Source organism: Musa acuminata, chromosome BXJ1-9, assembly GCF_036884655.1.
Source record: "Musa acuminata AAA Group cultivar baxijiao chromosome BXJ1-9, Cavendish_Baxijiao_AAA, whole genome shotgun sequence".
NCBI lineage: Eukaryota > Viridiplantae > Streptophyta > Magnoliopsida > Zingiberales > Musaceae > Musa > Musa acuminata.
In genome coordinates this window covers 47712358-47730394 of record NC_088335.1, presented here as the reverse complement: position 1 = coordinate 47730394, position 18037 = coordinate 47712358, and the positions used below count along the sequence as shown (strand labels likewise).

The 18037-nt window shown below is 41.7% G+C and overlaps 3 protein-coding genes across 3 annotated transcripts; 2 read left to right on the top strand and 1 right to left on the bottom strand.

Moving 5' to 3' along the window:
• Positions 1-659: 659 nt before the first annotated feature.
• LOC135586657 (uncharacterized) lies at positions 660-9615 on the bottom strand. Its single transcript, XM_065084271.1, has 17 exons — positions 9086-9615; positions 6774-6986; positions 6519-6577; positions 6211-6348; positions 5650-5724; positions 5471-5554; positions 5294-5355; positions 5069-5138; positions 3960-4035; positions 3750-3880; positions 3069-3128; positions 1798-1872; positions 1615-1719; positions 1443-1538; positions 1276-1356; positions 1081-1182; positions 660-1001 (listed from the first exon to the last, which is right to left on the bottom strand). The coding sequence occupies exons 1-17, from the start codon at positions 9441-9443 to the stop codon at positions 933-935; spliced, it is 1854 nt and encodes a 617-aa protein (XP_064940343.1). The 5' UTR covers positions 9444-9615; the 3' UTR covers positions 660-932.
• Positions 9616-13194: 3579 nt separating this feature from the next.
• On the top strand, positions 13195-14502 carry LOC103999441 (peroxidase 31-like). Its single transcript, XM_018831217.2, has one exon. It carries the CDS (start codon positions 13259-13261, stop codon positions 14261-14263), a length of 1005 nt encoding a protein of 334 aa, XP_018686762.1. The 5' UTR covers positions 13195-13258; the 3' UTR covers positions 14264-14502.
• Positions 14503-14778: 276 nt separating this feature from the next.
• Positions 14779-16996, top strand: LOC135593922 (U-box domain-containing protein 38-like). The gene has a single exon (XM_065084267.1). The coding sequence runs from the start codon at positions 14882-14884 to the stop codon at positions 16721-16723; it is 1842 nt and encodes a 613-aa protein (XP_064940339.1). The 5' UTR covers positions 14779-14881; the 3' UTR covers positions 16724-16996.
• The last annotated feature ends 1041 nt before the right edge of the window (positions 16997-18037 follow it).

Genomic DNA, 18037 nt, shown 5'->3' with positions numbered 1-18037 from the left:
AATTATTGACACTGTTTAAGAAAGCATTCAAGAATTAGAATGATTTTTTGGTGTTGTTGACCTAAGATTGTTAAGAAGAGAAGAGAAGTCACCAGAAGAGAGAGAGTGAGGAGTTAATGTAATATCACCAACTCAATTAGCTTGATATCTTCGTCAAGACCCAACACAACTCAGATCAAATCCTAGCATAGTGCATGTGAAGTTTAACTTTTGATACACTCATCAGACCCATATAAGCCAATCATACACATTATCCACTTTCGATATGGGACTAATAATATGTTACATATCTTATTGTCCATTAGACATGACAGTTTCAGCAATCTTAACGCAAGACGAGCTAATGTGAATCATAATTTCTAATGCTTATAAGAATGTTTAACTTGAGTAAGCACATTAAACAAGAAGTCACTCCTTTTCATTCAGATAGTGGGAGGGTCAGATGCCCAAACCCTTGAATCATTATACTTGGGTTTATTCCCTAATTGAGTTATTTTACTATTATTATAGCGAAACTGAAAACTCTTTAAATAAATATTTTTTTGAACGAAAAATAAAAAAATTCACAACCATGACCGGTGATGTCATTATGAAAAAAATATGGAAATTAATTCAAGAAGATAAACATCATCAAGAAACTGCAACATTTCATCCTCAGACATCACAAATACTAAATGCATGATTTCAAGATCAAAGTCATCCAAGAAAAACATAAGTAATAACTTGACAGATCAAAATTTGTACTGACTGTTTCCTACATGTATTAAACTCTTCCAATTGCTGCCTAAATGGTCTTTGCAAATAAACACTGAGCCGCATGAGTTGCTCCATCTTATCACTATGGACGGTATTACTTGTGCAGCTCAACAGACTCTTGTGGCCATTTACAAATTTGGGAGCAAAATGTGTAATGAGGAAAAAAAAAAGACCATCTAAAAAAAGATATTTATCTCCTTTTCACTCATCTCAAATACATGGTCTCGAGCTTCCGTCAGAGCAACCTGTATTAATCAATTTCAATCTCGTAAGTTAAAAATAGAAAATTCTAGGATAACGGAAACACAAAAAAAAGAAGCTAACCTGTCCATATTTTGTAAGAAAATTGCTTGCGAGGTTCAATGATGCTACGGCTACATCTTCGTTCGCTTTGAGTGCCTGTGCCAGAGCAAATGCTCCCTTGTCCTGTTTCCAGTTTGCAGGTTATCATAATAATACAAAACTAGCTGTTAGAAGAACTTCACATAATTCAAGCTGTACTTTGTATGATGAACATACTCTTATCTCGTTGAAACCTAAATCAAGTGATGTTAGAGCCTCGTTAACAATTTTCAAACTGCGTGCCAGACAGACTGCACCCTGGAAGGAATGATTGGGGGAAAAACACAATGTGACAACCATCCATAGAGCAAAAAACGAAACATTTCCTATGCACAGGTCAATACATCATCTCCAAGTCCATTTGCCCGTAAATCCAAAGTTGTTAATGTGGTATTGTACTTCAAACAATCTGCAACATGCTCAGCACCCTTTGGTCCTATCTGCAAAACATTCTATTAGAAAAGAGGAAAAGAAAAAGCTCTATCAGGATAACATCTCACTGAAATTAAACACTACCTGACACCAACCAAGCTTCAATGTCTCTATCTTGCCGTCGAACTTCAGAACTTCACAAAGATCTTTTACCCCATCAGGGCCAATAGGATTATAACTTAACTCCAGCTGGAAAGTAAATAGCATCAGATTCTGCCAATTAAACAAGAAAGAGCATGAAGCAGGATATCAGATTAGAATACTCACTGTTGTGATGACAGAATTATCTTTCAATACTCTCGCAATCGCACTCACGCCACTCGCATGGATGTTATTACCACCCTGAACGAAAATACTACTGAGAAATGACACTAGTTATGCAAGGATCAACTAGTTGCATGTTGGTCTTACTGAACAGTTGTGCTCGCATATAACTACCAGAGAGGTGGAAGGCATGCTGAATGATGTAAACCAAAAAAAAGAAAAAGAAAAGAGCCAACTTCAACAACCTTAGTTCTTCGCAAAAACCCCTAAAAGAGAGAGCCTGGAGAAATTAACTTCAACAAAAGGCAACCTTCCCAAGATAAGAAAAATGCACATGCACAAAACAATAGCAAGGCACTACTAGCATACATACTCAGTGCTGCATAGGAAATGAACTAAAGAGAAGGCCTAAAAAGGAAACGAAGTAGTGAAAATTTTTTAACAGTTAGTAACTATGAGTAAAAAATAACAGCTGATCAACAGAAAGAAAAGTAGGGAAAGAGCTACTAGGGTCAATAACATTTTTGCAGTTCCATAGATAAACCTATAATTGTCTTAGAAAATATGTTATCTAAATTAGGTACATTTCATGCTAGCACAGCTAGTGGTTTTCTTTCATTTAGTCTCTTTAGACAAATTCTGTTTCATTTATCCTCTTTAGACAAGTTTCTTTTCAGTTATCCTCTTCAGACAAAACAACTGATGCATGGAAGTGGGGTACTAAACCTTTAGCGGGGTGATATTATACTCTGTAAAGAGACTACAGACTGATGTAACACATTCAAAAATCCAAATTGCATGATTCTTGAACAGTAACCCAAATGAAGTCCTGGAGAATACCAGCTCACAAGGAAAACACTTCTGATAATCATGATCAGAACATCCCACCCACCTCCCAACCCACACACACACAAAAGAAAAAATAAATCAAACCCAACACATAATATAAATAAAAGGAAAAATGAGTGTAGAATTTGCAGGTTTCAGCAAGAAAAATGTAGAGCAGTTGTAGTGTTTGTGCTTTGAATGTTTTCACAGCTAAAATATACAAGCTGGACAACATGTAGTGATGAAAAGATGATATCAAGATTTACAAACAAGGGATGGTTGATAAGACTGTTAAGAACAAAGTCAAAAATAAATACAAAAGTGAATAAAAGAACTACTTTATAACTAAATCAAATAGCTTCTTTTAGACACTAATTTAGCAATATAATAGAAAAATTTTATGAGAAACGATAAATGATTTGTTGGAGGATGTCCTCCAGTCTCACCAAATCTATGGTAGTTATTGTGCGGTTCTCTCTTAAAGCATCCGCAATCCTTTCCGCTCCCTGTTATAAATCCATGTGACATAATAAAAGAATATAAAGCACACAAATGAAACATTCAAAATGGTTGAACATATTTGTATGATGGTGCAAAGGTCATTACAGAATATCTTGTTACTCATTACATCTTCTAACTAGATATGTGTTCGGCAGGATTGCTATATTAGAGATTAAAAATACATTGAGATGGTGGTTCATAAATGTACAAATACTAACAAGAAAATAGTCCATCATGCCAGTCAAAAGCTCGTGGCTATATCATAGTCTGCTGTATATGAAACTAACAAAACTTAGGCTTCAGACCTTTGGAGAATGCAGAGATTAATACTGTTGATGAATGATCCACAATTAATTATGTGAGTTATTTACAGGAGAAAATTTGTCATGTGTTTCTAGCCTTCATCATTTTAAACAGTGTAATAACCACATTGTTTTAAAACAGTTGTCAGTTACCAAGAAGAGTACCTATGTGAACATGTAGGCCTGATTTGTCTTTCAATTGCAGGAAAGGAGACCAAAAATATAGCATAAAATGTACATAATTAAATTTCCTTGATAACCAACACGTAGTGGTTGACAAAGGGAACATACAAAGTCTAAGACAACAACTATAAATGACCATACCTCATCACCTATGTCATTCATATAAAGATTCAACCACAGCAAGGATTTAGTTTTCTTGATATATTCAGCAACATGGAAGGCACCCTTTGAACCAATATCGTTGTTGCCAATATCTAGCAGTGTTATTTTTCCTACAAAAAGAAGAGGAGCTTCAATAAGACAATTAATTATAAATAAACGATGATGACAATCAGCAACCAAATAATGCACCTTTATGGGCAGATAAACCTGATATCAGTGCTCGAATGCCTTCATTTCCAATATCATTTCCATGAAGATGAAGTTCCTGGTAGAAATTTCAAAAAAGAACTTCAGGCCAAAATTAAACTTGCAAATAAACATACGCTAAAGAGTGAAATTCACTGTTCTACAAAGCCAAATAATAGTAAGAGTAAGGTTTGGTCTTATGAAATTGTATATTTCTCAGTAGTCAAACATCATGCATCCCTTATTTATGTGAAACTTATTGACCACCTTACAGATATTTCACAAATAGCATAAGAGAATTCCCAGTTATTTGTTCTTACTTTTCAGAATCCTTCTTAACACTAACTTATGAGGGGTTAGATTTATCAGTTCCAAATTTCTCCATTCTGCTGACAATTACCTTCAAATTATGTTTTGGCAACCGTTTACCGGTGCAAATAATCAAAATGTTATTTTGCCTTTTTTTTCCTGCAAAATTGTGTATCAGTTAAAATTATTGAAATAATTACCACCTTGTAAAATTGTTACTCATGTCTGAAAAGCATGTGACAACTACATAAAAACCCAAGGGTGCCTCCATTTGTGAACTACTCATAATTTGGTACATACCTTTCCCCAACTTTTGTTTTCAATACTACAACCTAAACAATATGATAGAACAAAGTCTTCAATACTTTCAAAAAGATTTTTTTTCATTTTGTAGATAGTGTACACAAAATCAAATGTAAAGGAAACATCATCATTATGTGTTCACTTGATGGCGGTAGAGTTGAAATAAGGACAAGATCATGAATATGAAGCCAGATATGAAGATGAACAAAAATAACTAAGGCCAAAGCTTCTAATGAACGTGTCTGAATGATAATTTTTTTTGCAGACTTCAAAAAAAAAACAGTTGCTTTTAACGATGCATGACAAAATATATAGATGCAAAATAAGTTGCTTGTATGTTCAGCCATGTCTGCCTTCAGAGGAATAACACAACCCGCAGGCAGAACATGCATAAGAGTACTTAGAGTTTAGTAGAATTTTCATTTTGTATGAAGACTCATAAATAATCTATAGAGAGTAACTAAAAGTTCAATTTCATAAAGTTCAAGATGAGTTCATACCCTTAGGGACTTATTTCCTTCAATTCCTTTAGCTAGACTTGCTGCACCAAGCGCACCCCCATAGTTACCACTGATTTAAGTCCAAAATACAATTTAAACATCTTCCTTGCTGGGAATAGTGAATGCGAACAAATAACGGAAAGCGTTGAACATGGGAAAACATTGAATATGCAAGAAAGCAAGTACTACAAGGAACTGAGTCAGTGTGTGTAAAGCATCATTAACTTGAGATGTATTGACCGAATTGCCTTATTATCAAGGAGAGCCCCAGCAAGACTTGCAAAACCCTATATGGTTTCAGAAAAAAAAAAAAGGAGCATATAAGAGAACAAACAGTAATTGGCATAGCTGGTCAAGATTTTACTGAAAATCAATAAAGATTGATCGATAAGAACGTCATACAGAGTAGTCAATCATATTATTGTTAAGTTCAAGGACACGTAAAGTTGAATTTTTTTTCAGCATCTCTGCAATAGCCTTTGCTCCCTGCGTAACATAATTTACCATGATGAATAGTTGTTTTCTTCATTACAACGAACAAACAAATTTGATGCATACAAAGAGTGAAAAATGAAAATCACCTCATCTCCAAGACCTGTACTGTTTAGCTGGAGCTTTTGAATACCATCATTCACCATCAATATATCTGAAAGACACTGCAAGCATACTCCTTGTAATCTCAAGTTTTTGTGAGATGCAAAAGGAATAACATGAGAAAAACAGAAAATTGTGATCTTTCTAGTGCAGAAGAGTGCCCTCACAGTAAAACCAACATGTGATATTTGATATACAAATTGCAATTATCAGAAATAACGAAATCTGAGAGATGATCAAATTTAGAGATACAAGTAATTTAAAGCATGGACTATGGTTTCACTCAGACCGGTATGGAACAGGACTGGTATGAGGACTGCCCCCATATGCGGGGCACTCCAGTCCGACCATTAGAAAAAAAGAAAAGATATGAGTTAGAGCACTTCAGTCACATGTCATTTTAACAAGAATAAATTTAGCTATTGAACTCATACCAAAAGGAAAGCTAATCAAAATTCTTATTAAGAAAGCCAGAAAAAACCAATTGTCACAGTCTTATATGAATAAGTATTTGCAAAAAAAAAAGTAAAATTCAAGAATAAAATTACCCTAGCTCCTTCATCACCAATATTATTTCCAGAGAGATTCAGAGTTTTCAGCACAGTATTTGTTTGAAGAACACCATCAAAGGCCTTTAATCCAGCTGCTGTAATCCCATTGCCAGAAAAGTCCACTTCCTCTGCTGCCTGAGACAAGACAGCATGATATGTACAATCTACATGCCTTTCAAGCAAGTCATTGTAACTGCATTGCCTTAGCGATTAAAAATCACCCCACAAGTCTGGTTCAGAGCAAATTTACCATAACAAACTTAGGAAAGGGTTAGGAATGCAGAAAATGAAGCAAAAGAACTGACCTGATTGTAACCTAGACTTTCAGCAAGAAAGAACAGACCATCATCCCCAAAATTACGACCTAACAAAACCATAAATTTGTTAAAGGTCTTCAAGTCTATTTCATATGTAAAATTTTTTAAACTAATTTGCTGACAAAATGAATTCAACCTGTTGATCACCCAGATATCAATATCACAATGAACTTCTATGAACAGGTGCAGATGTCTAGGCTATAAAATGACATGACAAGTAATCTAGCATGTCCATCCACTCACCTGACATGTCAACACTGCTGAATGTCCGAAGTTCTTTGGCAAATTCGTTGAGTTTTTGCTTGGACTCTCTTTCAATCTTCACACTAGCACCTGATTGCAGATTAGTACCAGGAGAAAAAGACCACTTAATTCCAGGTAGAGAAGATTTATTGACCCTGGAAGTTGAACCCTTTGGTTTTGGCATTAGTACGTTTTCGACTACCTTCCACAATACTGCATGCTGAAAAAGCAAATTAGTGCCATGAACAACTTACTAGAGCAAGATACAATGTTAAAGCAACAAGAAGTTTAGTGTAAATTGAATTTTTATAGCATAACGCACAACATAGCACATGGCAACAAGGTCTCTGTAGAGACATCTGGGCGGTTAGTGCAGTGTTATGCAGCTGATAGGTCTTAAGTTCAAGTCCTCATAGTGTCATGTATGAAGTTTATCATAATATTAATATGTGGAAAATTTGTTTAAAAAAGAAAACACATGACACCAGTGATTTAAAAAGCGATAGACACCAAAAGGCGCCAAGGTACAAAAACGCCCGAGGAGCTAGGCGCTCGCCCGAGTGAAGCGAGACGCTAAAATATAAAAATATATAATATAATTAATAAATATAATTATTTAAAATTTTAAATAAAAATATGTTATTAAATTAAGAAAATCTAAGATACAAAATCACAATGTCACATTAACAAAAAGTTTCAAAATTTAAAACAATAAAATTTTACATCAAAGTCATTCATCATAATCAATATTATCGTCATTTTCACACAAATCATCTTTATTGAATTCGTCCTCTTCCTCTTGTCCTTTGACTCATTCCTCTTTATCAAAATATGTTTCATTCTTTATGTCTTCAATAATAGCAGGAGCCGAGCTTGATGCTTTTGCACTGTATTATGATCTTTCGGATCCTTCAGATAATTATACTTCCATGTAGGATATTTTTTTATGTCATTTGAGACTCTATTGAGTTGCTCTGTACACTTGTCATTTATCTTAAAACCTAACAATAATTTCAAATAAATTAAAATTAATAATATTAAAATCAAAATAATATATTATTAATCTAATAAATACAAATACATTACTGTTACTAGTATACTGTTAACAGTATACGGTATACTGTTAATAATATACTTTCGAAAAAGGAGAAGGAAGATGAGTGTAAGGGAAGACCGAGGGTGCAGCAACAACGCTAAAAGTGAGCAGCGGCAGCAAGAGCAGCGATAGTGGCAACGGCAGCAAGAGCGAGAGCGGGAGCGGCGAGCGGCAGCGGCGAGCAGCGGGAGCGGCGAGAGCAGCGAGCAGCGCCAGCGAGAGCGGTGACAGTGGCAGCGGCGAGCAGCGGCAGCGGGAGCGACGAGCAGCGGCAGCGGTAGCGTGAACGGTGAGCAGGGTTAGGGTTGGGCAGCGGCAGCTGATATCAGTGCTTTAGTTGGTTTGATTGAACCAACTAAAGCACCGGAGACCGAACCAGACCTAAAATGCTGGTTCGGTCGCCTGGTTTAACCCAGGCACTCGCCCGAAGCGCCCGGCGCTTGGGCTCGGGCGAGCGCCCACGAGGTGCCTCTTTGAAGCGCGCTGCCTGGAAGTGAAGCGAGGTGCTCGAGCCTCGCCTCACCTCACCCGAGGGCCTAGGTGAGCGCCCGAGCGCCTATTTAAATCACTACATGGCACATAGAAATTCATTTTTTCTTATGAAGGATTGGCAATCAAACAAAAAAGAAGTTAGCTGTAATATTTGTACATTTTAGGACCATAGAGTTTGTTGATGTGTCTTTCATCTCAATACAGAATGTACTAGAATACTACACCTAATATCAGACAGCATTATCACATTATATAGTGTTTCATACTGTTACTATCAGTTTTAAGCCATTTACGTACACCATGCTGCCCCTTTATAAAGTTCTCCTATTTGATGAAAACTCTAATATATAAATATTCTATGCTACAGAACCCTCTTTCTGCTAGAAAGTTTGTGCTACCACCCACCTAAAATCATACATGTAACTTGTTCATCCATCCATTCTCGATTGATCACATTATTGCTTCCAGTCCTAAAGATCCTTCCAGGAGTAACATGCTCTAAAAACTCTTATGAATGCCAATTTGCAATTATTAAACGTAATTTAGTTTCAACTTGATATGATCATCCATATTGCATTACTAGGAAACGATCCCACCTTCTCATAGACCAATGCTACCACTACCGAAGAAATCAACTTCCCACAAGATCATAATTTGGAAATAAATATAATCATAATAATGAGCAAACTGCAGTGCCTCGAGATGGGGGAAGCAAACCGCATACCGAACGTGGTAGCAACGAACATCCCAGCCGGCACCACGAAGGAGGCAACCTCCTTCACGGGAAAGGACGGGGCAGTCGACTGCGCCTGAGACTGCCTTAAAACTCTCCTCCCTCCTCTTCCTGCGGCGTCACTTCGGCTGGGCCTTCCATCGGGCACCTCGGCGGCGGCCTTGGGGACGAGGGTCACGAACGAACTCCCCCGGCCTCCCGACCCCGGCCACGAGACAGGAAGAGAGAAAAATAGCAGTCTGCGGGGGCGGTTCGAGGGACGCGAAGGCTGATGGGAGACGGGAGCGAAGGAGGGGACGCGGAGGCCGGGCTTGAGGGAATAGGAGGAGACGAGGGCGGGGGGCTCCATCAACGGGCGCTTCAAGTGTTCGCTTTAACGACACGGGCTTGGTTTGTTATGGTGGCGAAGGCCGCCGTAGCACTCGAAAGAGGAAGGAAGAGTGTAAAAGGAGGAGCGGGGAGCCACGCCGTGGTGTGACCTTCGAGGAAGAGAAGAGGAGAAAGGAGGGAGACGGATCGATGATGAGTCCAATTTCTAGTGTGTGGAAGAAAAGGATGAGGTGGGCTTCTTCTATTTGGTCCGGCCAAGTCAAATCAGGATTACATGAGCTCAATTTAGGTCAATGCTAGGAATTGGGTTCCAACAAAAATCCCAAATAAAAGGTCTTATGAAAAATCTGTTCTAATAGATAAGGATTGGTATCTTCTTAATTCATGGATGGAGGAGTAAAAAATCTCTTGATTTTAGGGGATGGATTTTAAGATGAATTTACTAAGAGCATCCCAATTTATTCAAATACCTAAAAAAGCTTTTGAACTACTAATTTAAATGAATTCAACGAGTTTATCTATCTTTTATTAAAGTAAAGTTAAAATCCTTAAAATAATAATAATAAATAGAAAAATTAATGGATAAAATCATGCAAAGCTTGGTATTTGGCACTATTTCGCACCAAAAGTGATTGGCCATTTTCTTTTTTTAATAAATATCCTCCGGCACTAAATAGATTAGCCACCAAGATATATTAGCATTTGACTATGATCATGTGACATCTTTCAAAAAAATTTACTCCAATTAATTTCACTATTTTCTAGAAAATCTTACGTTATTAGATTTTACTATCATTATACTATAATCAGGGTAGTAAAATTTATATCCCTTGAATTTTTCTAAGAAATTAATAAAATATCTAAAAATAAGTCTTCGATCAAAATTCTTCTTTGTAGATTAAAAACTTTTATCTCTATGAGACAATCTCAAAGATATAAATGCCTCAAATTAATTTTAAATTTTTTAAAATATTATCTTTCATTAATCTTTTAATTCTTTTCTTTTCCTTTGAGATATGCTCCAATCATTTGTATCATAATATAAAAGATCTCTAATCAATGAAATTATGTTTCAATGTAACATTTAATTATATAGTCATCAATATCTTTGTAAACTCTGGATTCAAATTATTTCTCTATAAATTATCATATAAAATTTTAGAACTAATTTTTATTAAATAATAAAATATATTGAGTTTATCATTACCAGACAATATCCTAACTCATTAATTCTTAATAGAATAATTAAATTTTTAGAAATAATAGAAATATAACATATATAGGTTCTGTCAAATGACCCATTTCTAAGTGTAGGCGATAAGTTTTTACCGTTGTCACTTTCATTTTGAGACAATTCTCTATATTGATGAATCTTTCATATTTTTTAATTTTTTAAATTAAAAAAATATCTTTATATTATTGGTAACATAAGTTGAAACAACAAAATCAATCTATCAAGTACCATAAAAAACCTATATAATGCTTAATTTGAAACATATAAAGGTTAAGTTTATATATTGCTTTTTAAACCTAGGCTTACATTTAAAACAATTTTTTTTCACTGTGAAATCTTTTTTTTCATTAGTGTACCAAGCATTTAGGTACCCAACAAATTTATGTGGTATACGATATTTAACTTTCTTTTCTTGTTATCAATTCTTTAACTAGTAGTTAGAACATTATGAGATCTTTTCTACCTTAATCTTAAATCCTCTTAAATACACATATTTGTATTATAGTGAATCTTGAATGAGCTAAATTAAGAAGAAAAATAATTAAAAATAAACTGCACAAGAAAAAACTCATATATATTCATGTCTAATCTTTTCTTTTATAGTTTTATTAGTCATATTGAAGATGTGATCCTGAATCTCTTGAGTATCATCATATTAAGTTATAGTCAATTCCTTTATTAATAATGTCAGCCAATGATTTATCAATAAACTTAAATCTATCTTCTATAATACTCAAATATATAGGCCTTTAAATAAACAATACTAGGTTAATATATAATACATTTCGTGTGAATCATTAATCATTCTGAATAATTTGAATCATAAATTATAGAAACACTAGAATCTCTTTCTATCCTTCATAATACCATATCGAAAGCTATAGCGAGACTAGATCACGTATCATATTGTAGTCCCTAGGAGGTCATGTCAGAGGGTCTAAGATAAAAAAAAAAAAAGTCCCTTCCATCAATATCATATTGTAAGAAATTATATCATAATTTTTTTTATTGATCGATAATTATAATCAAAATTCAATCAAGCTTATAATATAGTTTATCCAATTAAATAAAATCATATAATAAAACCGATCTAACCCATAGACATCCCAAAGCTTAAAACTAAAAATAAATTAAAATAAAAAGGAGGAGGAGGAGGAACCTTAGATACAAGCCAAGAGTTGTTTGCCTCGAAGGAAGAGGCATCTAAGATAGACCTAAAATTTTCATGGGAGAAACTACTTGAGACCCCGACCCCGACCCCACTTGTAGGGCCGACACATTGGCTGAGTTCCCCCATTGAAGGAACCAAGCTCAGAGCTCAGAGCTCACAGCTCAGAGCTCCACTCCGCTCCTCGAGGTATGGGGATGAAGTCAAATTGTCATGCAAAAAAAAGAGATGTGGCTCCTGTAGTAAGGCACATTGCTGATACCAAGGCCAATTCATGCTAGAAGGGCCTCATGTGATCGATGGTCTGCTCGTGTGACGAGCATGTATGTTTACTGCCCGACACCACAAATATTCTTGGCCTACGATGTAAGGGATATCTAATAAGAGAAGAATATGCAGCAGTAGCCAAAATGTGGGCGACACACGTGTTGGTGTAAACAACTTTAAGCCTTGGCCTCGGGGCCGACGCAGCTTGATTCGGGTCCGGATGATGGGGGATCTTCTCGAGGCGGCCCTTGAGACCGCTGAGGTGGTCGATTACGATGGTCCGATCGAGACGGGGTCGTTGTCTCCTCCAGGAGGGAACTCCTTGCCTGGGCGTTTAGTGGGAGACCTCCGTCTTCGCACCTGCACACAGGTCGGGTCGGGGGAGCTCGGTCCGACCCCTTTGATGATCAAGTTAGTGAATAGTCGTATGTGGTTTTTTATCTGTTGTGTTCCTCCTTTTTCCTTTTCCTCGAAGGGTGAGGGTTACCGTTGCCTGATGCACCTGTCCGTAGGGGGCAGGATCGTACTTCTGGTAGCGTCTGACATCGATGTTGGCGTGACGTGAGGGATCGAGCCTAAGCAGGGTGTTAATGTGCCTTGGTCGACGTTCCGATCCGCGTTGACTAGGTGCTGATAGGTTAACGGAGACATGAGACGTCATCTGGGGCAGCTGACGTCACCCGAGTCTTATCGCCATTATTACCCTCGTCAACACGTTCACTTTATCTCCCTTATAATAGCATCGCTATCTTAGCACTACAACCCTCCTGCCTCAACAAACTGGTCTCGGTCAACTCTACTCGTTCCAACATGCGCGGATCTAAGTATATCGAACGACGATACGTATTCGGCCATTTTATGATATCTTAAATATGAATAGTGCTATTCTTGCGTTTTCCTTCATCGTCCCTACTCGGTCCTCCCCCCCTGAAACTACTCCCAACCGCTCCTGTCTTCCCCCCCATTCCCTCTCTTTACTCCTCCTCTCGCCCCATCCTCGAAAGGCACCCTCCTCTGTCTCACTCTTTCTCTGCTTCCTCCGCCCACTTCGGCCGGGGGGGAAGAAGCAATTTCATCATCTTATCATCCCATTCAGATACAGCATTGAAGAAAGAAAAAGGAGGAGAAAAAGAATAAGAAGAGGAGGAGAAGAAGGAAGATAAACATGGAGAGACGTGCCCTGGTGACAAGGATCGCGGCTCTGGTTGCCGTCCTCCTCCTCGCGACCCCTGCCGCCGCCAAGCTCACCGCCACCTACTACCAGAAGACGTGCCCCAAGGCGGAGCAGATCGTGTCGGAGGTGGTGACGACCAAGCAGATCACCACCCCCATCACAGCCGCCGGCGCCCTCCGCCTCTTCTTCCACGACTGCTTCGCCGGCGGCTGCGACGCCTCCGTGCTCGTGTCGACCAACGCCTTCAACCGCGCGGAGCGCGACGCCGACGACAACGTCTCTCTCCCCGGGGACGGCTTCGACGTCGTCATCCGCGCCAAGACAGCCCTCGAGCTTCAGTGCCCCGGCGTGGTCTCCTGCGCCGACGTCCTCGCCCTCGCCACCCGCGAGCTCGTCATCATGCTGGGCGGGCCTTTCTACCACGTCCGCCTCGGCCGCAAGGACGCCCTCAACTCCACCGCCGCCTCCGTCGAGGGCCAACTCCCCGGCCCCAACATGACCGTGGACCAGCTCATCTCCCTCTTCGCTCAGAAGAGCTTCACCGCACAGGAGCTGGTGGCCCTCTCCGGCGCCCACACCGTCGGCTTCTCGCACTGCGACCAGTTCGCGTCGCGCATCTACGGCTACGACGGCCGCAACCAGAACGCCTACGACCCGGCGATGAACCCGCAGTTCGCGCAGGCGCTGCAGAAGGCGTGTGCCAACTACACCACGGACCCGACCATCGCCGCCTTCAACGACGTGATGACGCCGGGCAAGTTCGACAACCTGTACTACCAGAACCTGCTGCGGGGGCTGGGCCTGCTGGCGTCGGACCAGGCGCTGGCGGCGCACCCGCGGACGAAGCCCTTCGTGCAGCTCTACGCCGCCAACCAGACCGCTTTTTTCACGGACTTCGCGCACGCCATGGAGAAGCTCAGCGTGCTTGGGGTGAAGACGGGCCGCAAGGGCGAGGTCCGGCGACGCTGCGACGCGTTCAACAACCTCTCCACCTAAACAACGAAAGCTTTCATCAAGACTCGACCGTGGATTATGTCGTCCATCGTCGTCGTAGTTTAGGCATGGAGAGATGCATGTAATCTCCATGCCCCAAGCTCTACCACATACATTTATATATAGACTATATATGATAACACTTCATGAATTTTTGAGCTTCTCATATATGTTACCAAATCATGTCTCTTCATGAGTGGGAAGATGGATGGATTCTTCATGCCCTTTTATATTCATTATCATGGAGATGAGAAAGATGCGAGAATAATATATGTAACGTACGGAATTGAACCATGTCCCGACCCCAGAAGATGTGAACCGTCGATTCTATCAGACTATTGGCGTTGACAAGATTCACGGTCAAGATCTTCGGAAATTACGAGCCGGCCGTCTAAGTTCAGATTTCGTGTAAAAACAGGAAACATGGAAACGTACCCGGTTTTCACCCTCCAATCGCTTTGTTTCGTGACGGGCCCAGACGTTAACAGCGTGGACGTCCCTGCACCCTGCGGTTATCACGCAGCTGATCCGCGCCGCTGACTCCGTGCGACGACTGCTAAAAGATTCCAAGAAGAGGAGGAAGACGAGGATGGCCGTGTCATCGCATGGAAACCGAGTGAAATGGGAAGCGACGAGCAGCGCTGCAAGCTCACCTCCCACCTCTCGCTGTCCACCTCGCCCTCTTCCTCCTCCTCGGTTACTACGGCGGCCGTGGAGCCGCCCGTGGAGTTCCGGTGCCCCATCTCGCGGTCGGTCATGGCGGACCCCGTCGTCGTCGCGGCCACCGGGTGGACCTTCGAGCGGAGATGCGTCGAGGCCTGCGCCGACCTCGGAGTCGCCCCACCTGACCTCTCCCTCGATCGACCTTTTTCTTCATCCTCATCCTCTACCTCGCCGCTCGTCCTCATCCCTAACATCATCCTCAAGTCCGCCATCCACGACTGGTGCGACCGCCACGGCCTCCCCCGTCCTCTCCCCGTCCCTGCCGACGCCGCCTGCGCCTGTGTCCGTAGCCTCATGCCCTCCAGTTCCCCTCCCTCCACTTCCTCTGCTTCTCCTCCGCCCTCTGTTGGAGCAGATGGACAAGACGAAACCCTGGAAGCGCCGGAACGTAAAGATGAAGCCTTGCGAGAGAAGGCGTTCTCCTGCGGTGGAGACGATGGAAAAGGTCGGTTCTTGCAGGCTTCGGCGTTGTCTGATGGAACAAACAAAGACGAAGATGACATAGTGCGATCGAAATCGAGCGGATTAGATGGCAATTCCGAGGAAACGACGAGTCCTGGAGTTCGTCTTTCTTCGGTCTCGCAAACAGAGGACAAATGCTTCTCCTTTTCGCGGCCCTCTACCTCATCCCCATCCTTGCACCCCACTTCTTCCTCTTCCTCTTCCGAGATCGAGGTCTTACCTCCTCCGAACGTTGTGTCTCCTGCTTCCGAGATCGAGACGGATGCGTGGGAAGAGGAGATGTTGACCAAGTGGATGGATTCCGATGTCAAGGAGCAGGAATTCGCAGCGGCCTCCCTCCGCCACGCCACCAGAGAGAGTCGCGACTGCCGGATCAAGCTCTGCAGCCCGCACCTCCTAGCCTCCCTCCGCTCAATTCTCCTCACCCGCTGCACCGCCGTCCAGATCAACGCCGTCGCCGCTATGGTCAACTTGTCCTTGGAGAAAGAGAACAAGGTCCGAATTGTGCGTTGCGGCGCGGTGCTGCCGCTCGTGGAGGTGCTCAAAGGAGGCCACCCGGAAGCCCGCGAGCACGCCGCCGCCGCCCTCCACAGCCTCGCTCTCGACGGCGAGAACCGGGTGGCCATCGGCTCCCTCGGCGCCATCCCACCGCTGCTGAACCTGTTCACGAGCCCCTCCGCGGCCGGCCCCCGAGCCCGCCGCGACGCCGGGAAGGCGCTCTGTCACCTTTCCGTTGCCCGCCCTAACCAACCCAAGATCGCGCGAACCACCGGGGCCGTGAGGGCGCTGCTCGCCGTGGCGGAGGCGGAGGCGGTTGTCTCGGACGCTTCGTCGCAGTATCAGGGGCCGGTGCTGGCGAGGCTGGCGATGATGGTGATCAGCAATCTGGCGGCGTGCGGGGAGGGACAGAGCGCGCTGATGGACGCCGGGGCGGTGCCAGCGGTGGCGGCGCTGATGAGGGGCGCTGCAGGAGCGACAGTGGAGGAGCACTGCGTGGCGACGCTGTACGGGATGAGCCGGGACCGATTGAGGTTTCCGAGGCTGGCGAGGGCAGCCGGGGCTGATAAGGTGCTGATGAGGGTGGTGGAGCGGGACAGCGGTGACATCCGACGGGAGATGGCGAAGAAGACACTGCGGGCGATTAGGAGGGGGGAGGACGACGAGGCGCCGCCGCTGCAGGGCTACCCGGCGGAGGACGACGGTGACGTGGTATCGGATGGGCTGATGTCGTTTCGGCGCCGTAACAAGGTAGTTGGCAACGGAACTTCCCCGTTCTAAATGTCCGATATATTCTATTCCGTTTTGTCGTTACATATAAAAATTTATCAACCCGGGGTTGATATATTAGGGTGAGTTTAGCAGGTTTTTAGTTTTTATGCTGTAATAATATGTGGAAGTGTTATGTCTTCTTTTTCTTCTTTTTTACTCTTTTTTTTTCTTTTATATATTGGTTATTTTCAAGATATGTACAATAATAGCAGTGGAATTGTTCACGAAGCCTATGTAAGAATGACATTGACCAAATAAAAACATAATTATACGGGTTGGTAATGGTTTGACCGCGGAGGAAATGACGAAGAGTTTTTTCAACCAAATCTTTCCTTTGAATAAAAAAACACTCAACCGTGTTTTTCTATCATATCAAACGGAAGACTTGAAGTACAAGAAAGTGCGGAAATTATTCTCTTGACGTTGAAACAGGATGCCATAGTAAGTTTTACGATCATATCAAATTGATCCTAGCCATTCATCCAAGAGGGGCCTCAAATACAAGGTGATATTTCCCCTCCTTTTTGACAACAAGATTTGTTGTCATTCAATGCTCAACAACATAAGTCATATCAATGTTTCTTGTCGGCTCAACACTGCTACTAGAGAAGCTAGCATTCAATGCTCAAACTAAGTCATGTAGGGAATCTCCATGTACAGGCAGCGATAAGGACACCGCCATGATAGATGGGATAATAGAACGGTGGATCTTGCCACATTACAATTTCACAATGATCGAAATACTTGCCATCTTATCTTCCAAGTCACACAAGCAGGAGTTTTAAGTAACATAATAGTCTAATTTAGCCCTCCCTTTCCCAGTGACTGAGGAGGTCGCTCTTATTGGATGGATTAAGATTATCTAGCTACCACATGGAAAGTGGCTCCCAATAATAATATATATAAATATAACCGTAGGATAATTTTTATATCTAGAAAACAAAGGATCAGTGGGCTGGACGCGGCTGGTAAAGGACAGAGTCCAACTCCCCGTACAAAAGGGGTTGACCCCAGCTGGTCTACGTGCCGTGGGATCGTTGTTTACATCTAGACCGGAAATATAACATGTGGGGCCCGCATGGGCCCAACACAACAACTACCCGGCCCTCCCCTCCGCCCTCCGAAAAAAAAAACACACATACCACCAAAAAGACAAGCAAAACAATAAAACTATATATATATATATATATATATATAGAGAGAGAGAGAGAGAGAGAGAGAGAGGCGTTACCCGATACTGGAGAGCGTTGGCAATGTAGAGATGAATCACTTGCTCCATCCTCTTGTTACTCTGAATCAAGATAGATCTTGTTCTATCAAGCA

Excerpts from the sequence above, each read along its gene's own strand:
- LOC135586657 (XM_065084271.1), bottom strand. The coding sequence starts at position 9,443 with ATGGAGCCCCCCGCCCTCGTCTCCTCCTATTCCCTCAAGCCCGGCCTC. Across the intron at positions 3,881-3,959 it reads AGGTTTATCTGCCCATAAAG|GAAAAATAACACTGCTAGAT; the intron begins GTGCATTATTTG and ends TTCTTTTTGTAG. Across the intron at positions 3,129-3,749 it reads TGAATGACATAGGTGATGAG|GGAGCGGAAAGGATTGCGGA; the intron begins GTATGGTCATTT and ends GATTTATAACAG.
- LOC103999441 (XM_018831217.2), top strand. The coding sequence starts at position 13,259 with ATGGAGAGACGTGCCCTGGTGACAAGGATCGCGGCTCTGGTTGCCGTC.
- LOC135593922 (XM_065084267.1), top strand. The coding sequence starts at position 14,882 with ATGGGAAGCGACGAGCAGCGCTGCAAGCTCACCTCCCACCTCTCGCTG.